General features: G+C 36.4%; 1 protein-coding gene across 1 annotated transcript; it reads left to right on the top strand.

The window, feature by feature from the left end:
* Nucleotides 1-2,178: 2,178 nt before the first annotated feature.
* Nucleotides 2,179-16,785, top strand: LOC117423767 (guanylate cyclase soluble subunit beta-2-like). The gene is made up of 16 exons (XM_034039909.3): nt 2,179-2,610; nt 3,126-3,199; nt 4,418-4,512; nt 4,799-4,959; nt 5,310-5,409; nt 5,972-6,192; nt 7,665-7,776; nt 8,397-8,500; nt 9,424-9,640; nt 10,182-10,502; nt 11,786-11,934; nt 12,602-12,748; nt 13,895-14,049; nt 14,740-14,954; nt 15,101-15,223; nt 15,887-16,785. The coding sequence occupies exons 1-16, from the start codon at nt 2,608-2,610 to the stop codon at nt 16,051-16,053; spliced, it is 2,364 nt and encodes a 787-aa protein (XP_033895800.2). The 5' UTR covers nt 2,179-2,607; the 3' UTR covers nt 16,054-16,785.
* The last annotated feature ends 7,643 nt before the right edge of the window (nt 16,786-24,428 follow it).

Here is a 24,428-nt window from a genome sequence, read left to right as displayed (position 1 = left end):
ATTTTAATGCTGCTAATGGCACTTGATTTATGGCTAAAAGTGAATTGACGCAAGCCCTTTTCTTGTGAAGTGACATTGTGAAATGTGATGGTATTACAGTACATGTAAGTTATCAATGAACACTTATGTACTGCATCATACTACAGTGTTTTTATATTTGTTACATGTGGCAACTTGGCAGGTCAACCATACAGAGCAATGAAAACTCCATGTACCCTGGCTGGACCTTCAGTCATGATTTTGTAATTACATTAATAGAAATTTTAAAACAGTTTATGTGAACTCTATGGAGTTTGAGAAGTTGCCCTGCTAGACCTTTAAAATAAAAACATTATGCAGTATAAAACAGATAATATAATTATACACACAGTGACTGAAGGGGATGACCAGGGACATGGAGGATTGGAAGTGGGGGACTAGGGGGGGATATAGGGGTCCTCTCTCAGTTATGAGTGTTTATTTTTCTTAGGAAGCCTGTTTCTAAGGTTAGTTAATATTACAGTGTTTTGCTTTTGCTGAAAACTGTATGCTGTGCTTAAATGCATCCTGTTTTTATACATATACTTTACCTGCTTGTCTGCATGACCACCAGTCACTCTGTCCATTCGGACAAACAAAAACGCTTCCCTTTTACTGTGCTGTCCTTTGATTGAAGGCTTCATAAATAAATACATCTACATGGCAAAGCCTGGTACATGAAAGAACAGTCAGTCCAATATTTCAGGCAGCTTTTTCAACACATTATTTCAGATACATTTCCAGCCCTACAAGCACTGCTTTATATTGCTTTCCACGTTTTGATGCATCTATGAAACTGGCCTTTGACCATGCAATCTGTTCTTTGGTTTAGTCTTGACCTGGGTTTTATCTCTTGAGAATGAGGTGAGATGCTTATATTTTTGTCTGTTTCTATGAGCTTTTATTTTACATTGTGATCTCATTTACACAGTCTGCTTCAATTGCTCGGCTGGTCAATAATGCTTTTCTCAGCGTCCATTTAGTTTATAAAATATTTATTTGTACATATATACAGTAAAATCCCTCTATTAACACCACCAAGGCACTGGAGAAACCATGATATATGATAGGTATGCGAGGCCAGTTGCTTTATTAATTATTTACAATCCCAGAGTAGGCTATACGGTAACTCCAATTAATGACGCCAGAGGGAGACATTTACTGGACAATGCTGTGTGAAAAATAAATGCACTTTTCACTACTATGAGAGAGTGGGTGAACAGATTTTTGCATTATTTATTCGTCATGGTATGGTCATGGAATTAGTTTTCTTTCTGAAATCAAGGGCCGTGAAGTTGTATTTAATGGGACAGCAGTGTGGAGCAGTGGTTAGGGCTCTGGACTCTTGACCTGAGGGTTGTGGGTTCAATCCCCAGTGGGGGACACTGCTGTTGTACCCTTGAGCAAGGTACTTTACCTAGATTACTCCAGTAAAAACCCAACTGTATAAATGGATAATTGTATGTAAAAATAATGTGATATCTTGTGATAACAATTGTAAGTCGCCCTGGATAAGGGCGTCTGCTAAGAAATAAATAATAATAATAATAATAATAATGAAAACATGAAATGTACAGATGGTGTTCATGTCAGTTGTATTCTAATGCTGTCGATATTGAATTTTACTCAGGCGTTAGAATTCGATTTCTGAGTGAAGCCCACGGAGCGCAGCTGTGCTCCAGAACACCCGATAGGAGTGTGAATAACAAGGATTGAAAAGCACACAACCCACCTTAAAAGCATGTCCCAAACAGCGTGGTAAAGAGGACAACAACCACATTTGAAGGGGAGATGTGGGACAGACCTTTGCATGTTAATTGAGTTCGTTTTGCGAATCTAAATTGGACATTTAACAACATAAAAGTACAATAGAATTGCATGAATTGTGATCGGCTCATGTGATTTTTTAAAATTATTTAAAAAAAAAAAAAAAAACATTTTATGTACATATTCACTTAATATGATGAACTCTGGAGTATTCTATTATCAGTTCTGGAACAAGGAACTGTTATAGTAGAATTGTTTTAAATATAACAGCGTGATGTATGGTATTGCATACAGATGAACTATTCTGAAACAACCAGAGAGAAAAAGGGGTAGGTTTTGTTACAACTATATACTAAACCTTACTATTTAGCGCGCCTCGCTATCTTTGCCTAGGGGTCACGCATCCTAATCATTTCAGCACCACAGTTCAATGGACAGCGTAAAGCGGTAGGCAACATTCATCCTGCCGTGCAGCCTGCACCCTACTGCAGAAGCAAGGGTAAACACAAAGATTATGGAAATTATTTTAAACCTGCTCTCGTAGCTGCAAAGGACACACAACGATTTTGTGGGGTTGTCGCATTTCTCCGTGCATTATAATCTGAAAACAATTCACTCTTGTGATCGTGCGGTAAAATGCGGTGAATATCGGTCTATTGGATCTGCTGTTCCCCAGGCCAGGCTTTGGTGTGCTCTGATAGCTTGCTGATGGATTTTACACATGGGCTGCTACTCGGGTGAAGAAAATGCAGTCAGTACCCTAACTCCAGTCTTTCTGTTTAGTGAGCTCGATGGACCGAAATCGCAGTCACATCAGTGGAGATGGTAAGTACCTTTCAATATTCAAAGTCCTAAATAGCGTAGTAAAATAATACATAATAACTTCCAAACAGTCAGAAAATAAGCATAATCTTCTGCAAACACATTTTAGTGGTTGTTTTTTTTTCAATCTAATGTTTCTGAATATACTAGACACACAAAAATCTAAGCGTTGCCAAAATAAATCAAAATGTCATGCTTCCTCTTCTCCTTTTACGTGTGATTTATTTTACGTTGATACGATTGATACACTAATTTAAAATTGTTTTTCTCCCCAACTAATTTACATTAAGAAGCAATAGTATAGTTGGTTGTAGCGCACACAAAATATATCTACATAGTCAAAGTATTCCTTTTTTTGTAGGTACAACTATATACCAATACATTACGATTACACATTTTCGTATATGGTTTCTTGTTATCTAATACAACACAGATCTATTTTTGTGTAATTCACTGACTTCTAAACTAGAAAAAACAGAACTCTTTCTTCTGATTTATTTGTCTTTCTTCTTCTTTAGTATGGGTTTATTAACACATGCTTAAAGTCCTTGATAATTGACAAGTTTGGAGAAGAAACATGGGAACAGCTAAGGTAATATTCATATCTGTCATATAGATTATGCCTTTTCATATTCACGGATTGTTAATCCAATGCAAAAGGCACTGATTTGTTAGTTGTTAAATGTAGTTTATTTATTATCCAGGAGGTGGCGTAAACGACTTTAGTGAATAAACATTACTCCGTTGCAAACAGGTTAAGACGATATATAATATGCACTGTTTAAAGAGCACCCTTAAAGAACACGGTTTATCATTAATTAAAATGCTTTTTGTTTTTACCGTGATCAGTGGACACTGTAAAGAAGATTATGTTAGTGTGTGATTGTTCTATATTAAAATTATATTTAAATGAAAACACACAATAATTGCTTGATAAGCATATATATAAAACCAATGAGTATGTCCTGGCACAAACGTGGTATTTTTAAAGGAGAAGACCCATGCATCTTCACAATGGTGTAAATCAAACTATTTCCAAATCATTAGTACTAAATCATTAGCAAAAGGGTTATGATTTTGGAGACACAATCCTTACAAACACACAGTATGCACACCAGTCTGTAACTTATTAAATCATTTTTGATTATACTATAAATACTGTGCTTATTACAGGGCAGGACAATAATGAATATTGATCAGACCTTTCCTCTGGAAAATATGATCATGAAGTGGCCACCGTTTGTAGATGTGTTAAAAAATCAACAACAAAAAACAAAAGAAAAAAAAAACTCCAAATAGAAAATATCAAATAGAATACTATTTGATATTTAAAAAGAGAGTTTATTCATCAGTGTGGCAGGGCTGCACTGATTGATGTCTGGTACAACTGACAAATCAGTGTTTAATGTTCCAGATTTTTTACGGATACATATATATATATTAATTAATCTATTTACTAACATTTAAATTTAGTTCATATACATTTCCCTTGGGTCCCTAGCATTGCCTTTAAATGATAAACTGGAGCAGCCAAATTAATTCTACCCCAGCACAGTTATACTGTACCAATATAACCCCAGCAGTTATATTGCACCAATAGAACCCCAGGCATCCTGATAAATGAATAGAAATGTACAGTACGCTCTGCTTGGTGTTTCTTTCTTCCCTTCGGGGATTGCTGCCAATATTCTCTGGACTTGCAAATAGATTTGAACACATTACTTTCTGATGCAGTAGTTGAACTACAAGGTGCCATCAGTTAGAAAGTCTGCTATTCAAACCAGACTGAGCCTTTTTATCCTGTCTGTAGAAATCAGGCTGGAGTTCAAGATACTTTCATGACATTTGAAGTGTATAAAGATGACATCACAATGCGATTAGTGGAAGAAGCATGCACAATCCTGGGTATGTTGAATCACAGTGCATCCTTCAATTCTATCTATCCATCTCTCTCTCTCTCCCTCTCTCTCTCTCCTTCTTTCTCCCTCTCTCTCTCTCTCTCTCTCTCTATATATATATACCAATGTATTGCTAATTTTTGTGAGGCTGTAGTATATTATTGTGTTTTAATTTGAACACTTTTGCATGTGCATTAAAGCAGCTTATTAATTATGTAACAATGCTACAATCCTTAAATATAATGTAGCTATTTTAATAAATGTTAGATAATCTTTTTTTTTTTTTTTCCCAGAGCTATCACCAGACGTGGTTTTGAAACAGTTTGGGGAGTATTTTTTTGAGTTCTGTAAACGGTCCGGCTATGACCACATGCTCAGAACTCTTGGTGGAAACCTTTTTGAGTTCATTGAGAACCTGGATGCATTGCATAGCTACTTATCACTCTCCTACCAGGCAAGCACAGTAAACCCATTCAAGGTCTACAGATTTACACAGATCACTTTAGCAGCAGATTCTCAAAGTGACCTAAATGACAAATGTGCACAGCTATTCAATAAGATCATCGGCTTTTGAAGTTGAAAATATCACAATGTTATATTCACTTGTATAGTAAATTTGCTTTAATAGAATGTAATAACTCAAGATGTTCTTAGGTAAGTTTTCAAGTTACAGTTGCATTCCTTCAAAAACAAATTGACATCAGTTAAAGACAGGAGTGGGTAATTGGTCTGATACAAATCCCAGTCATGTGTTTGCTTCATTGAAGTGTGTTAGTGGTGGGTAATGAATGCTTTCCATTGCAGAAGATGAATGCCCCTTCATTCAGGGTAGAGAAGAATGATGATGGCACAATGCATTTACACTACTATTCTGATCGAAGGGGGCTGTGTCATATTGTTCCAGGTAATACAAAACAAGGATCTACAAATTAAAGGGCCACTGTATTTTTAATCAGATGCAGGCGATACATTAGCAGGTCTCTTAAAGACTGAAATACATAATGAAAGTTTTGTCCAGTACCCTGCAATACCATATTTTATTCAAGTAAAAAACACATCATTGGTGTTACTTTCCATGACATTCAAGCTAATTTCAAATTCCATGAATACAACAAGAAACAAACTAACACATGAGTTCCTATTAAGTTTATATTGCATTCATATTGAAGTAAGCATCAATTAATGATACAGCCAACACTTATTCAGATAATAAAATCAGCCCTGTGCCTGTCCACAATACAGCTGTCCCTATTGATTATAAATTCATGTTAGGTTTGGAATTTAATATAAATAATCATGGCATCCATCAGGTTTACTTCATTTGAGTTGAGTTGCAATTTTCACTATGGAATTACATTAATGGACAGTAACACAAAGTCTTATCATGGTTTTGTAAAATAAGACTGCATTGCTTCTAAATGTGTACACTTTAAATTCTATATTGTATATTTGTATTTTTCCAACAGGCATTATCGGAGCAGTAGCCAAAGACTTTTTCAACAGCGAAATCACGATGGAAATTGTTAACCAAATGGAGGAAGAAGAGAGGACGGGGAAAAAGGAGCATGTTGTTTTTCTCGTCACTCAAAAGCCTGCCTTTTCACACAAGCGACGAAGCAAATTATCTGCAACTCCTCAGTATCTGGCAAACGTACGCAGGCAAAGTGAGAAACAGCTAAACAAAGAGGTAATTACTGACTGATTCTGAGAATCACAAACTGGCAATGTGGGTTGTATATAACAACAAGAAATGCCTCAATGCTTTACTGACTTATATGCACCGAAGACAGCTTTAGAAGCAGCCCCTAATGGCATCTATTAGTAAACGTGCTGTTTTAACTGGGCTTTTTCACAGGAAGCTGTATGGGTGTTTCACAATTTTTCATGAAGCGTATTGGGTTTTATGCACACAATGTGATATCTTACATGGGGAAAGTGCAGATACATAGCAATCCTGTGAAGTAAGAAGTATATTAAACAACTTGAGCAAACAGCATGAGGAGCAACTGCTCTCCCTGGTGTGTGAGCTCTTTAATCTTAATAAACACTCAGCCAGTACTAGCAAATGGATTTTTAAGTAAGTACCGTGATAAGTTAAATATAGAACTGATGAAGGATGCTTGAAAAGCTTCAGATACAATTGCGTAAGTGCAGTATGAAGTGTTTTTAAATGATCTGTATAGTCCCTCTTTAACCCCATTCGGAGCCTCTCAACGACAAGACTAGACAAAGTCATGTTGTTGTTCTGCTGTAAAATGATAGCGCTTTATATGGAATTCATGTTCAAATGTATGTGGATTTCTTTTTTTTCATTTGCTGTTTTGAATTTGCAAATGATGCCCGACTCAATGCTGCCAACAGAAGTGAGAACTGAGTGAGAAGCAGATGAAGGGAGTCCGTTTCTCTGATGTAGTCTGGAAAACAAGCAAACTGATGCCTCATTTTGTTGTTTTCTTCTTTTGCACGTCCTCTCTAAATCCTCCAGAGAAGCAGGACTGACCTTTAGCAGGAGCCTCACCCATGCTAATAAAGTGTTTAATTGACCCTGTGGCACAGAACGCTAATGCAGCCTTATCCTCAGAGTGAACTGGGAGAGGAAAAGGGCATCCTGAAACTGCACGAAAGAGCTAAATGATCGTCATTTTGCTCAGACAATGCCTCTTCAGAACCAAGCCATTGAGTATTCTAATGAGTATATCTTGATTCAAGAAACTTATATAACAAGCTTTAAAATGGCTTTTTGGGACTGGGGAGGTTTATTCAGCTATTTATAGGAACTTGTTACTTGTTACTACACAGTTATGTGCACAAATAGCTGCAACATAAATTACTACTAACAATATTTTAATATTATTATTATTATTATTATTATTATTATTATTATTATTATTATTATTATTATTATTATTATTATTATTCCTAATAATAATAATAATAATAATAATGATGATGATGATGATGATGATGATGATGATGATGATAATAATAATAATAATAATAATAATAATAATAATAATAACCTTCTTGTCTTTTATTGCATGCCAGCTTTATGTTTTTGTTGTCTTTTACTTTTTTATGATATTTAGATCACTCTGGTTAGCATTAATTAGAAAGCAATTAAACAAGCTATGTGTTGAATGCAGCGCCTTTTGTTTGCAGGATGTTGATAAGGCTATGAACAAGATCAGAAACAAAAACTGCCACATGTCTGTGTGTCCAGTGAAAGAAAACCACTGGGACACCGTTCGGGGAATTGTGAAGCTTGGCAAAGGTGAGCTATCGCCTCAGGACATATACAGACATTGAACTGGAAATACAGACATTGAACTGGAAATACAGACATTGAACTGGAAATACACACAGCTGTGGTAAAAATCATTATCAGATGTTGAGGTCTAATTTGCAAGGATTAATAGATTTAAAATACAACCACATTATTGCAATATTCTGGTGACATTCTATCAATTTTTGTTCTGCTTTGTGGTATCACTGTGGCACATTTGAGGAATGGCCTCATACATCTGAAAGTTTGATAGAAATGGGAAAAAATGCAGGTTTGGGTTGTATTTTTTGATTGGCTCAACCTCTTTGTTGTGGAACGTCACTGATACCGAACTAAGTAAACCATCATTTGTGAATGCTAAAAGTTAAACAAAAATGCTAGTGCATGGGATTTTTAAAATGTTACAGCATGTTATTTTCACTGCTATCAACAACAAACTGTGTCAATGTGAATGCAAAACAGGACTTGAGTGTGCAGCACTGATTACAAGTACTGTTTATAAAAAGAAATCAAAGGAAAATATAATGATGTCTGCAAAATGCTCGGTCATAATAACACATGTGTGTCATTCCTGAGCTGAAATGAGCACTTGCATCTCTTATTTGTAGGCAAACTATTGAGAGGATTTGAACCAGTTTACCCCGAGACGCTGTGCATAGATTTAAAGACCTTTTGCAACGCTTTCCCTTTTCACATTGTATTCGATGAAGAGGTAAGATCATTTTCATAGTATTAATATTCAATTTTATTAAATCGAACATACAAGTTAGGGGCCCAGTGATCTTGTCTTTCATGTAGTCCAACCAGTTTTCAAAAGCCTCTTATCTTTCTTCCTTTAAATTTGTGTGTCATTTCACAGCCGATACAATCTAATTGTAATGTGTTACTTGTTTTAATTTCACATTCTTCACACTGCTTCTTATTCACGGGACTGCAAGGCTGTAGGCGTTGCACTCTGTACAGCTCAGTAATCGCACCCCTGGGCACTGTGCAATTGCAGGGGTACGTAAGTAATGCAGGTGGGCATATATGTTAGGATTACTGGCACCCCTGGGAATAGCTTTAGGCATCAGATTAATGATTATTTTATGCAAGAGAAAATGCTGAATGCTGAAAATGCTGAAATAGCAAAGAAAAAATGACAAAATGTGTAAAACAAACATCATGCCCTCTGCAAAAGTACCACCATTAACTTTATGACAGTCTTAAAAGGAAACTCTAAGGAAAAGGTCCTTTAAGGTTTCTCTGTGTTCTTGCTTATTATTACACTTGAAAATTACTCTCTGTGAAGCAAGTGATTACAGGTTGTGTTCAGATCTAAATAGCTGCACCGCTAAATACATTTGACTGAAGCTTAGCCAAATTAGGTGGTAACCTATTCATACAATCTTAAGGCTTAAAGTATTTAATTATTAAAGAGCAGAGCTGTGCATAGGAAACAGTTATAATACAATACAGACTTCTCTGTCTATCACCACAACAGCTAGTATAGTGTGTCAAAGCAATATACTATGGATGGGAGGTGGAATTTGCTTTGCTTCTGGTCCCTTCTCAAACTTCCCCCAGGGTGTTTTTGCCACCCTTGATCAGATACAAATGGTAATGCAAAATGTCATGTTTCGTGGTTTTAATAAGGTCAGGGTGAAGCAAGCCGGAGTGAACATCCAAAAAATTGTCCCGGGACTGCAGACAGTGAGCATTCGCCTTGACCAGTACTTCACTATTATTCACCCGGAAGTGACCTTCACAATACCTAGCGTGAGGAAATTTATCAACAGCCAATTTATCTTGAGAACAAAAAGAAATATGATGCCGGAATCCTGGAAGAGTCGCCCAATGTTGGAATTAAGAGGTGAAATATGTTGTATAATATAGATCATTGTATAGAACAGAGCTCAATTTAAATGATAATTTGGTCTTATTTTACAGTTTTTTCTTCTTTGGAAGACCTGAAGCTTATATTAAGATCTGCTATATGTTATTCATTTATTTTGTAGAAAAAAGATCATAATAAGAAACTTGCATCACACAGTGTGAATCACTGTTACACAACTCTGCTGTGCCTTTGTACTATTCACTTCTAATTTTACAAATTAAAGCATGGACACTGATTCTTGCGTACAATAAATAAATAAAAAAAAATAGTAATAACTGGGTCTATCAACATTTCCTGCTCTTACATAATAAATAATGGTTGAATAAGTGTGTAATTACATGGAAAATGGTCTGTGCCATGGTGCAATTGCACAGTAATGTAAGAGCAAGAACCATTAGTAATTACAAATTTGTTACACAGTTATTACCATGTTATTACATATCCATTCATGACCTGTAAGGTAACGTGCTCCAAACACATCCTTGTGCTGATTATCCCGTTGCACTGGCTGTCGCAGGTCAGATGGTATGGATGGAGTCTTTGCAGTGCATGCTGTACCTGGCCTCTCCCCTCCTGCGGAGTCTGCATGAGCTGGAGGAAAGACAGATGCACATCTCGGACATCGCCCCTCATGACGTCACGCGTGACCTCATACTGCTCAACCAGCAGAGACTGGCGGAGATGGAGCTGTCCAACCAGCTGGAGAGGAAGAAGGAGGAGCTGAGGATCCTGTCAAAACACCTTGAGGAGGAGAAGAAGAAGACAGAAGCTCTGCTCTGCGCCATGCTCCCCAAGCACGTCGCCAACCAGCTCAAGGAAGGAAAGAGAGTCGAGGCAGGTGAATGCGATTCGACAACTTATCTAAAAACAATGTGAGAAACTGTGATACTGTGATACCAGACAGTGCTTATTTTAATTATTTAATACAGAGGATATAAAGAAATTATATTTATCTTTGTATGCATTTGTAGAAAAAAAGCATGTTGGCAAAGGTCTAGATTTAAGTATGTAATAGATATATTATCATTCTATCTGCATTGTTATTTATATTGCAGATTCTAACCAAGCATTCAAGATAATACTATTTATTCCATTCCTACAGTCCTTATTGTTTGTACCTGTCTTACCTGCGTAATAAGCATATTTAATGATAATTATACAAAAAACATGGTACTGTACATACAAGCAATCCTTGACTTTTGTGTAATGTCTGGCTTGTAGCCTGCAGATGGAACAGGTGTCAGCCCCAGTTTAATACTGAAATGAGATTAGACTGATTTATCCAAACCCTTACACCTAAAGGGAAATGAATAAGCTTCGGGCAATAATGGCAACTTCAAAAGTGCACAGCATCTGAGAAACCTTCATATTTAATGAGGTCCATGAAAGACAAGCTCCTGCTGCTCTCCAGCAAAGGGGCTTGATGTGAAGTCCCAGTGGCCATACCGCAGCTGTGACATCATGGCACCTCTTTGATGAACAGAAAGGAAACTTGGTGTCTGTCTGGACCCTCTAGGGAGTCTTCTCTCCTTGTTTGCTTCTATAGGGAGCTCACATACTTCAAACCCTCTCTCACAGCTGACTCTAGCTCACAACAGATTGGCGTTTCATGTAAAAGAATGGGGGTTGTTTTTACAAAACTTAAAGACCCTGCAACTTCATTACAACCTTTTTTTTCAAATACAGTTGTCTATATATTGGAGGGCAGGACCGATCCCTTCCTATTACTGTGGACTGCCTGTCTGCTTTAATCAAGTGTAGCTCTTTGAGCTTCCAATGACCTCTGCCCATAGAGGGCAGTGGCTACACTACAAATCTGCTTTGATAATGCTATCTTTGATGGGAATATCTATCTTGAAGAACAGTGCATGAACCCTTGGCATATATAGAACCCACCTGTGTACCCTTAAATTAATATAAAGAGCTAGCACAGTTTATCCTGTGTAAACTGTATTTTCTTCAATACTGCAATGGTTCTTTCATGATATGGAAAAGCTTGAGTTCCCAGAGGATGCTTGTTAATTACACAGCGGGTTCCCATTCAGAGGGTCTAGACTTTGTGCAATTCGATTCTCTAGTTCAGGGCGGATTTTAACATGGCTTGCTCTTGCTGTTCTGCAGGTGAGTTTAAAGAGTGCACAGTTCTGTTCAGCGACGTTGTGACGTTTACCGACATCTGCTCCGTGTGTGAACCTATCCAGATTGTGTTCATGCTCAACTCCATGTACCTCAAGTTCGACCGGCTCACCACTGTTCATGATGTCTACAAGGTGATTCTTTAATGTTAGCTATAGTGTTTGCATTCCAATGGGATGTTTTGTATACATTTTATACATGTTAGAATTAGCAGTTGGTGTTAACAGTTATTCCTTTCTTGTACTGCATAAGACCATCTTCTTTTAGGCTAAAACTATGCAGGGCTCCAGCTTTAAAGAGAGTAGTGGGGTTCCAAAAAATATAGCGTTACACGTCCCCCACTTATGGCTACAACTGTTTAAATAACGTACCTGTCATTTTTATTTTCATTGTTAACATCCTGACAACTTTTTACACTTAACTTTAAATGCTATTAAAAAGTTATTTTCAAAATGGCTGCTCTAGTGCACTGATAGTGTCAGGATTATTGCCCACACTGTCAAACAGGTAACACAGCAATAATGACCCATGATATGGTACGGAACAGAAAAGCCAGAGCACTTGTTATGTTTTTTAAATTTTTTTATTGCTCCTGCAGCGATTTAGAGCACAGCGCAAAGCAAAAAAAAATTTTTTAAAACATTTGAACCACGAATAATGCTGCTCTTCAGATTTTGTGCTAGACAATAGTTATGATTTACTGTGTTTTTTGTATTAAAAAGCCTAACACCTTACCTGTTTGCATTGCATTTCCAAGTAATATAACACATGGCAATATTCATATATGGGTTATTTGTTAAGGTGGAAACCATTGGCGATGCTTACATGGTAGTTGGAGGAGTTCCTATACCTGTATTAAGCCATGCAGAACGAGTTGCTAATTTTGCCCTGGGCATGATCATAGCAGCCAGAGAAGTAACAAACCCAGTCACAGGGAACCCCATACAGGTAAGTGTTATCTGGTAATGTTAGGTGTCTCTAACAATAGTGTAATCACATTGTTATTGCACAACCACATGTGTAAGTACAGCATTACAAAATAAATAAACATGATGTTGCATTGTGACAATGTAAACCTTTGTGTATGTTACAGCCCAGCTTGAGACAATCAGTGGAAAGTGTTATCTGATATAAAGCCTCACTCTCAAAGATAATGTGGCAGCATTCATTGATCTGAAATTCTATATGTAAAACTAAATGACAAAAAGGCCTATCATAAACTATAAAAGTACCTATCCAAGTCATTGAGAATGCTTTTATATTTATTTACTGTATAAATATATATATATATTTTAATTATTTGCATTTTTTTAATTTCTATGAATATTTTAAGCACTGCTTAGTTACAGTTGTAGTGCAAAAAGTCTCCCATGTTTTTATATAAGCACACAAAGTTATTTCATTGACGTTGTATGTATTTGAATGGTGTTTGGTTATTGGATGCTATGTATACTTGGACTCACTGTGAACAGCATGTTGATGTAGCTTTCTTCTGTGTCCCCTAGGAAACCTTTGTAAACAAGACAGGCTCTTTATATAATTAAAGATTGGTGTTGGGTTACCAAGGGAATGCGTTCATGTTGCCAGCATAGTCGATACATAGCAGCAGGCCACACTTTGTACAGTTTTGTCCAATTGTAAATCCAATAACACTGCTCAATAATACTATGCACATTGCACCTCAAATCAATATTATTCCAAGCAAGAATCACAGCATTGCACATTTCACTTTCTAGATGGCAGAGAGGTCCTTGCACCTCACCTCCCCCTTCTATACAGACACAGGAAAACATTTCTAAATGTGACTATAGGAACATAATTTTGATATTTTAGTACAGTATTTCATGTTAGATTTCCAAATGTCATTTTTAAAAAATGTATGTCAGTTTTCCGTTAAGTAAATGGTAAACTACATAGCGGTATGTAATTCAATATGTTAACGTAATATTCGTTCAGCAGGTTGCATTCCTTTATGAAGCAAAATTCGTTAATTCTATAGGGTGATCCAAACGTTTGGCCAGTACTGTAGAACAGTACCGTGTGTTCTGTAACTCGTTGGTTAGCATGATTACATCTCTGTTTTGTTTTGTACAGATCAGGGTGGGGTTGCACACTGGTCCAGTCCTGGCGGGAGTGGTGGGTGAGAAGATGCCTCGTTATTGTCTGTTTGGAGACACGGTGAACACGGCCTCGCGAATGGAAAGCCACGGTCTTCCCGACAAAATCCATCTCAGTCCAAGTGCCTATGGGTAAGAATTTACCATTTCATTAAAACACTGTGAAAACAGAACACCTTTCTACAGGGCGGTATTAGGAACAAAAGAGCATAGGAACACACACAGATCTAACCATAAAGAGAGAAAATATCTGTTTAACATATTGCAATATAATTGATATAATTTAATGGTATGTATCATACTGTTCTATACCATGCTATATACACTTTCCTCTCACAAGTATGACTAAAACGCAGGGTGAGTGGAGAGCCACATTTGCTGTCATTTTTAATCAGGTCACAGGTAAAATAAAGTATGAGACTGACTCCTAATAAAGATTTGCCATTGCTTAGATCAACAAAGTCAGTTTAGTAAACAGAAACTTGCTATTCAAAGCAGTTTCTTTTGCATTTTTCTTCCGTAAGCCAACATTTTAAAATAATTTTCTATTACATTCATTTAACATTCATAATGCTTAAGATTTAGTTCATATCCAAAAAATAGAAATTAATGCTGTTCAATATAAAGGTAATTAAAGCTAATACAAAAAAAAGGATGAAATCAGGACAGACATTTTACCAAAAAGTACACGTGATTTATCAAGGTTTATGTCAGCGTAACCACAGGAATTGTTTAGTGTACATTTTGGTACATGCAAGATCCAATTTATGTCAATTGAACCTTGATGTGTATTTCAATGTGACTTTTCATTTATTTTCTCAGGGCTCTTAAAGACAAAGGCTTTGAATGCATTGACCGTGGTGAAATTGAAGTGAAAGGCAAAGGGAAAATGCGCACTTACTTTCTGGCTGGGAATCTAACCGCCACGGACGGCGAGATCATGGGGCGTCCCGTGAGGGAATCTGACTCGGGGCGTGAGTCGGACCAGTCTCTTCATGATTCCAGGATGGACACTCTACAGAGACAGGGTCCTCGAGGTTAGGCTTTGTATGCAGTAAAGTCCACTTTGTACTGTCATCTAATGCACAAAGAGCATTCGCTATGGCTACATAAATCTAAATGGTATTTTTAATTGTTGTTCTTTTCAGAAAGGACTTAATGCCTATTCTTCTTTTGCATATAGGTGTGCAAAGTCCCCAGTCCCAAGATCGCCGCCCTACAGTTGCCATGAAGTATTCCGACAGCCCGACACAACCTCATACCAAGCCTCCCAGTAAAAGCCACCCAAGTATTAAGGGTTTGACAGGTACTTCTCACTTTTGTCTCAAAGTTGTTCTGTTAAAGGAAGTGTAATTGCTGTAAATGTAATCTTTCACCTCTATCTAAATGTATCAAGAGATTAAACCAAATTTGACAGTAGGTAAAGATGGACAGCAGTGTGTTATAGATTTGTTTTCATGTCATTAAAAATCACAAGCTAGCAAGACCATTTTTAAACTGCTATTCTCACTAGAGACAAAAATGAAAGAAAATATGGATTTTAGAAGGACAAGTACATGATTATATGATGCATGATTACATGCCCTGGAAAAGGTAAATATTAATATAGAAAACTGTTTATAAAATTTGTATCCCAGATCCACTAATACAAAACAATACAATAAAAAAATGAATAAACACTAACAAAAGTGTAATAGCTGCATTTGTACAGTGAATGGAGAATTCACTGTAGATATTTGTGGTTTGTTTGGTTTATAACACCTTACTTTGCAGTATGATAATGAGATCAGAATACAAGAGGCAATTGCAGGGCTTTCTAGATACATTTGTAGAGAATGATGAAAAGGATGTTTCAGTTATAATCGCTATATCAGTACCATATACCTGACACGCTTCTGACAGTGGAGTTCCTCACAGTTTACCCAGATCTGATCCTAGTAACTCACTCAAGAGATATGTTTGATTACAGGCAAAACACGAGATTCACAAAGCTACGGAAGCCTCCACAGTGACCAGCAGTCAGGAGACAACCCATATCGGCTTACACAGGCGACAGTGGAACCAGCTGCCAGTGAGCCATCCAGCAGCAGTAAAAGAAACAGGCACACTAAGTCAAATTTCTGTGTGTTACTGTAGCACGTGTACGCAGAGCGAGTCCGAAGAAGGTCAGAGTTACTATAATCTGTTTTTCAAATTCAAAGAAATTGCAATAGCTATTTCCAACATTTGCAGAGTTTATAATTATATAGTATTACATTTGTAGGACAAAGTTACATGAACCTGTTTGTCAGTGAGATTTAACTGCATGAAAGTGCAAGCTGGGGTGGGATTAGTAGGAGTTGTATGCTGATTATGTTTGTACTGTACTGAGAGTAGATAAGACAACATTGTCAACATTTCTGAATTATTTATGAAACATGACGCCATGGGTTGCCAGTGGTTTCAAATGTGTTCCAAACACCATGTACGTGAAACATGGCTATAGATGCTAAAATGTAATGTTATCCTTTTATTCCCAGTGTTATCATATGTTCATTATTATACATCATAAAAACATGTATTATTTGACAAATACACACTCGTATGTAGTACCAAATTGCTTTCCTGAAGTTACATTGTGTATATCAAATTGTATAAAGATTATTACATTTAACAGTAGCTCAGCAACAAAGCTTAGTGATTGTATAATTGTTATGTATTATAATCATTATGTACTACAATTGCACATAATCTGTGCCATGTACATTGCAACAAAATAATTCAAATTATTTAAAGTTTATAGAATAAAATCATTCATGTTCAGTGCTGTATATTGTTATTTGTTACACAAATACAATCTGTTTGACTGTTTTGCTATTAAAGTGCGTCTATTTGTCTGCCTTTCTGTCTATCTATCTGTCTACCTACGTGTCTATCTATCATTGCTGTATCTATACATAATCTAAATAAATAGCAGGATAAAGTGATAATCATTTCCAGCAAAAATAAATATTTACCAGTTTCATCAACTCCTTTGTTGCATGACACTGAGTAAATTATAACAGGTATGTGCACAGTTAAGAGTCTTGAGCCATGCATCCTATACACTGGAAGCCCCAGCAATCAGTAGAGGTAGGTTCAAGTGCTGATAAAGTCTGCATACTCCAGTGCTCTCCAGACACCCCTGTGTCTCCAGGCTATCTTGAGTGAAGAGTTTTTGAGAAACAAACTTCAAGATTAATCACAAAGGGCTCCAACCTGAAGGTAGATCTTGAAGAAGGTACTGCTGCTATGAGGAATAGGGTCCCCAGCATTATAATACAACAGATCGCACTGCTACATGTCCTTTTCTGTGCTGCCGCTTAAATCATTTGAATTCTGATCCTGCAGGTAATTCTGTGAGGCTTGGTGTTCAGAATATAAGGAGTCATACACCGGTAGGAGGAAAGAGACAGATTTTACTTTGGCCCTAGCAAAGGACAATGAACACAAATCAAACCATTTAAAAATCAACATGTCAGTATTACCAGCTTGTGACTGTTTTGCTCATAGATCCAAAGTATTAGTTGGGCAACAAACCATGAGTAGCCTGACGAGGTTGATGACTGTAAGGCATTTTATCTTTAGCTATTGTTAGCTCAGCAAGTCAGTCTCAGTGTTTCATTGCTATCTGATCTTGTACATTTAAGATTTATATGGAGTACTGTGTTGGGTTTTTATCTTTTGAATTGCTGTTTAACATGCTTTTACAATGCTGGGATCTTTGTATTGACTTGATACTCATGTGACTTGTGACTTTCTTGAATCTACATGAAATATATTGATTTCCACTGGTGATACTAGGTCTAGTGCCATTGTCCATGACCACCATAACATCATTTTAACCAAAGACACCTGATCCGCTGTGATGTGAACCCCTAATGTTACTGTCTAAAGAACAGTATCACATTTTACAATAACTGTAAAAATAAAAGTAGTTTACTTTTATAAAACCTTACATCATAGTTACATAAAATAATATAAATATACTTCACAAATGTAGCTTTCACAATAATATAATAACCTACTATATATAATAAAATATATAATATATATGATCTATCTTTTTATATTATTTAAGTGATAACCAGCACCATACTGTATAGTTATCATATCAGTGGTGGACTAACCACAAATGAAACGCTATAACACGACTTTACTGTATTTATGAAAATGTATCCTATAATGTCGGTCAGATACCTGAAACACAATGACATCCCTGTTGTTCACTCTTACTGCATTTTTTTAAATCCTGGCAGCACATACAACGTAACCCTTATATACTGTATATATGAGCAGCTTTTCGAACTTGCATTTATGAACATATTGTTTTAATAATCTTCTGTTCTTGGATGTGTTCTTTGAGAAGGTACTTGGTGGTCTCGTGCTATTCTGGCCCTGAATCCCACCCTCGGCAATAGACGAGCCTTCTTTTGCGCTTTCCTCCAGAGCGCTGTTTTTCTCTCCCAGGTCTCTCTTATCCAGGACATTTCTCAGAGAGAGCTTCTTGTTTGGGACTGGACGGGTTGATGAATTTGATGAAATGGAATATCTTCTTACAGTCATCACTATGTTTTCTGCATTAAAAAAGAAGAAAGACAAAAAATAACTCAAACGCTATTCCATTTAATAAGTTACGTTAGTTTATATATATATATATATATATATATATATATATATATATATATATATATATATATATATATCCCCTTCAGCCACTGCGATGTATACTTGTACCATGTTAAGTTTCTATTTATGTATCTATTTTATAATGCATAATGTCTTTTTCTCTCTCTCTCTCAAAGTTTTGGCAGGGCAGCTTCTTGAGTTCAGAGTTCACACAAACGGTTTTAAAATGTCTAAAAATTTAAATTAAAAAATCGTCACCAAAGGGTATATTCCCAGACAATTGTTGAATCTCACTTACAAAATAATTTCTATGATATATATGTTGGGCAAAAATAATAATTTCATGTATTGGAAAAAAAGTTGATAATGTATATATCCAACTGGGAACTCTAAAACGAATGACATTGTTGTGCACGGTGCTGTACATGTACAACTGTGGCCAAAAGTGTTGCATCACCCTATAGAATTAACTAATTTTGCTTCATAAAGTCGAATGAAACCTGCTGAATAATGTTACATTAACATATTGAATTACATACCGCTTTTTAGTTTTCCATATACTTAACGTAAAAATGACAAAAATGAAAAATCGTGACGTTTCAAAATATTGTACTACTACTTTGGCTTCCTAGACCTTTGCAATATAATTTTATAGTTTCTTGGATTACATGATGTTAAATAAAACATTTAAATTCTGTTCTTTTTTTCTCAATCCTAAAATTCTAGGTGATGCAAAACTTTTGGTGCTAGCTATAGGTCTACCTTTATATTGCCTTTTCAGTACCGGGGCAGAGAAATTTCTTTTTAGGTCTCCTCTGAATTAACATGATGATGATAAAAGGCAGTCGACACAGATGTATCTTCCCCCATTTCTGAGTTTGTTTCCGACTCACGCGAATCTCTTTGTTTTCACATTTGAGTTTTTTCATCTCACTTCGCATTTCCCGTATCACCTGCAGGAGACGTCTGTTGCTGTCCATGGTGCTGAAGTTCCAGTCTGGTAGGTGGTTGAGCGGCTTGTTCGCTACCTGTTGCTGAAAACATAAATCTCGGTTATTTGGTTTTAACATGGTGCGCTCTCAATCACAGTCACTATCTTGTCTGGGATGTTGTATGGGCCCTTTCAACACGTACACAGCAATAGGTTCAGGTGACCGGACATCAAGATAGTGTCAATGATTTATTCATTCAGCCAGGTGTCTTGTTTCAGGAAAACCATTGTTTCATTCAACCCCAGAGACAGATTCAGATAACGAGTGGCATTCATTGAAGAAATGATTAGAATACGGCCCAGTATTTACAGAGTAGTTTGTGCTGACTTTTTGAGTATTTGTAGCGTGGAAACACATTAAAACTTTCCATAAATAAATAAACACATTAATTCATAAACAGGGCTAGGTGTCATATTTTGGATCGCGGCAATGTAAGTGCTTTATTTCCACCCACACCGTTTGAACTTCGTCGGCTCACGACGTAAACAAATTACTTGTCCCCGGTCCCTTAAACGAAGCAAAAGCCTCATTAGTAATCCAAGATTAATTTGTTTGTTTTTTTTTGACAAGAGGGTGTCTACACTGCCTCAGGCAACATGTTTCTGTTTTATATGAGCGCTGTTTGTATGAGTAGAAACTTATACTCATATAAAGCGCAAACACAATGATAGTAAGTCTTGGGGATTTGTCTTACATGAGACCCGAGTTGCACAAATGAGGAAATACACCCATCTCCTGACACCTCTTGTACAGGCATGCAAATTCTGTAGATTTTAATCCCCCTGGCTACACTTTGACTATATACAGTAATACTACAGGGTGCGCTATAAAATCTTTTATATATATTTAAATATATTTATATATATTTACAGTGTCTAGACACACGTTATGTGACCATACCCACTGGTCAGATTTCTAGTCACTACAGCTTGCTCACCACCAAGACACATTTATTGACAACAACCCAATAATTCTTCTGCCACCCTCCTCACAGCAGTACAATTAGGTACACGTAGGACCATGAATGAGATTCTGCATTGCAATTGGTTCCTGGATTTAGATCATTCCTCTGGAACTCATGTTGTGGTCAGGTTCTACAGTATATAGAGCCATTCTTATTATCTGAATATCAGAAGCTTCTTTATTATTCTTAATCCAATAGAACACTCATTAGAGATTCCATTTAAAGATTCCATGCTGAACCCATTATAAACTCCAGCACCCTCTGTTGTCCCATATAAAACTTAAACTCAGAAAAAGTTCCTTTGAAAGGCCAAAGCAAGACTGTGGTGCCATTCATTACATCCAGGAACCCATTTTGTGTAGCTATTTATCCCATGCAGTTGTCATTCCAATGCAGTTGTCTCTATGCATTCAACTCAGGATTGCTGCAGGAACCAATCTTTGCTCTGTTCATTTAATTATTCAATTCTGAATGTTGCAAGTTTGAGGGTAGTGACAAACTACTTTCATATTAATATTTAATAGTAAAAAAAAATTAAAGATTGTGGTTGGAATGATTTATTTGTCTTTTTGCATCAATTAGGTTTCATGTTGTGAATAATTTTGCATTGATAACGTAATCTTATATGAATCAATTTTTCTGCAGTGAATACTGAAAATTAAAAAGAAAAGCCTTTGGAGAATTCTCCTCGGCAACATCTAATCAGTTTTCTCTGCATAAATGTATTACATAGAGAGCCTCCCCAGAGGCCATTTGCAACTGACAGGAACCCCTCCCTTTTTATGCCTATTGTATTTATATGCAATTTCAAGCAATAATATCCTTAAAAACAAACAAATCGCTACACCTCTTTATAAGTCATCATCTTAAAAAAGGAAAACAAGTATCTGCAGGGATTAGGATTTACAAGTGCTTTGTGTGATTAATAATGTAGTTTTGCTGGGGAACATTACCATTTTCTTTTACTCCATGGCTGTCATTTTCATGCAGAAATGAATTTCAAATTAAGTACATGAACCAAGCAGACAATACTAAATTGAATTTTATTAAGGATTTCAATTTTGCATTAATGGGAATTAACTAAATGCAGAGAATAAGATTTGATAAGGACTAACAGGTAAATAGAATAATGTGTTTGCATTTTCTAGTCCAGCTTTTAGATAGTAAATCCCCAAGACTGAAAAAAGAGAAATGAAGTGCCAGGTAGGAGATGTTCAGCTGTTCAGAATTGATGATTGTCTTCTGGGAGAAGCAGGGAAGAGCAAACACAGAAGTAGGCTTCTACCTAAGACAAAATAAAATAATTATGATGCTTATAAAATAATGGTGGAGTCTTTTTAATAGAGATATCCTTTGAACCAATAATACATTATTTAAAAATAATTTATTAAAAAAAAATGTAGGTAAATGCACTAGTTTTTCACCTCTGGAGGCCTGGGTTCAAATGTGTGGATCTGAGACTGAATTGAACTGTTTTTACTTGCTTTCCTTGTACCTCCAGGTCGATATGGAGTAGCTCACATTCCCACTGCTCAGGCGCTATACAGAGAACACTTCATTCTCTAGTCCTGCTAGTCCAGTACCTTTCAGGATCACAGAGGACTGGGGATGGAATTGCTGTTCCGCGTCAATTATGTTAACAGGACAATGGAGACCATTTGAATGCAGTCATTTCAAAACTAAAACCTAAACAGGAACTGCAAAGCAAAGCCTCACTTTCAGATATAGTATGGTGGCTTCAAACAGAATGAAAGATAGGAGATTCAGGATAGCAATGTCATTTTGTATTCGAGAAACCTGCAATGAGACAAAAAGGTTCTTCTGGAGGTTTATAGATGAGAAACAATATTTCAGTGAGGATGATGCTAATGTTAATAAGAGGATATGCAAATCATTTTGTTTTTGTCTTGGTTTATATGCAGAAGGTTTTGTCCAGACATGTGTGCCATAGCATTCTTTCTAAGGGAAATTATTACCAGCCCTTAGTGTATGATTATCACATTCTTGGAGGTGAATGTGGCTTCATTTCTAATTAGTTCTTTTGGAGCTGACCCAGCCAGCAGAGCAAGAGGAGAAATGTTGCTGGTTATCATTATCAACATAGTTAGGCTGAGGAATGGGTAGCGGGAGGGTGAAAGGTACATTGTTTGCAGTGTGACATCTCAGGGCTGCTGGCGTTTACTAGTTTTGCACATCTTGTCATTTATATCTTATAATTGACTGATTATCCATAGTGTTGATTCTGATCTCCCTCTTTGAAGTGACTTGAGCACATTTTATCAAATATATTTTAAAGAGTAATGCACAAGTACACACTCCTTGAAATGTGCATTAGCTCAATAGGGGACAATGTCATTTTAGATATGAAAATGAAACAGTATTCAATTTTCAATAACATCTCCTCCACAGTAACCAAGAAAAAGGGATTGTAAATCTTACTAGAGTGTGACACACTTTTTAAAACCAAGTTTTATAATCTAGCATCATTCCCACTGCTCCTCTTTCCTTGTGTTTTTAATGCAGATATCAAACACATAGCTGGCCATGTAGAGTTTCTTTTGCTGAATTCCCTACTGTTGGGACATTGGGAATATGTTTTCCCTCTTGTTTTCTCTTTCAGCACAGTTTCACTGCTTACTGAAAAGGTGGAGTGTACATTCATGTTGCAGGAAATGCTGCCAGATATTCAATTATGGTAGTGCACAGTCAATTACACAGTGTTAACTACAGCTGTTAATACTAGGTCAGACAATATTAGTTATGGTCGTAAAAGTCAAATAAGACAACTGTGTGGCAATCAAAATAGCCGTCAATCGTAACACCATGTCCATGTAACTTCCTGCCTTTCTTATAATATTTCTTATAATAATTAATATGAAGTTCGTCCTTGCCCCTCTCTCACAAACTGGGTGATATCACACCCATATCCGACTAATATCAAATGCAGGAAAGTTTGTTTAAGCTGACAAATTCATTGTTGTCAAAAAAATATGAAATATGAATTATTCCAGCCGGGTACAACTGTCAAACGCTATTATCCATTGCATTGAACAGTTAAAACATAATTCCATTATGTTGGGATATTCTATTAGACAGCTCTGAAGGGTGCAGTCCTTGTTCTATGAAGTAATTAATATCACTCTGAGTGTCTGTTCAGTCATTTTCATTCCGCAGAGAACTGTCATACTATATTATTATCCTCCTCACGTCAGACATGCAGCAAATACTAATACACTGACCAAGATTCATATGCTGGACTTCAATCTTTCTGGGCAAGTTTTGGATCATCTGGAATCAACCAGCACAGTTATTATTTGCAGCAGCAGGACTAATACCTAATTACCTGTATGGACAATTATATGACAATAAACATTCAATATACTTGTATTACCAGGCTGTTGTGAAAAGAGTCATGCATAAAGTTGATTAAAGCAGAGTGTTTATCCACTGTGATCATTCACTGTAGAGATATTCATAAGCCATCACTACCATTGAACCTTTGGACTTGAAAAAAGCTAGTGATTAGTTATTCATTCCTGGCATCCACCAGGATAAGCCACCTTTATCTCATTTGCTATGGTAAAAACCTTATATTAAAACTGATTTCATTCTGTGTCAATGCAACACTGGTATTGAATTCAGGATCTGTTATCCCGTCTTAAATCAAAACAGTCTTATATTGTTATTTTAGTATGATTTTCATTTGAATGCCTGTTCTGTAATGTAAATTGACAATTATAATCCACTGATAAATCCGATATAAACCTCAGACTTATTGAGCACACAATAATGATAGGGAAGGGTTGGGTGACTTTTGAGAGAAGTTATGCTATAAATCAAAGAGCAATTACAGCACTCAGATGAGCTGCTGATCCACGAGAATTCATTTTCCAGAGGATCATTTTACA

The sequence above is a fragment of the Acipenser ruthenus genome, chromosome 17, assembly GCF_902713425.1.
Source record: "Acipenser ruthenus chromosome 17, fAciRut3.2 maternal haplotype, whole genome shotgun sequence".
Taxonomy (NCBI): domain Eukaryota; kingdom Metazoa; phylum Chordata; class Actinopteri; order Acipenseriformes; family Acipenseridae; genus Acipenser; species Acipenser ruthenus.
The sequence above is the reverse complement of the archived record's forward strand: the minus strand, read 5'-3'. Positions and strand labels throughout refer to the sequence as shown.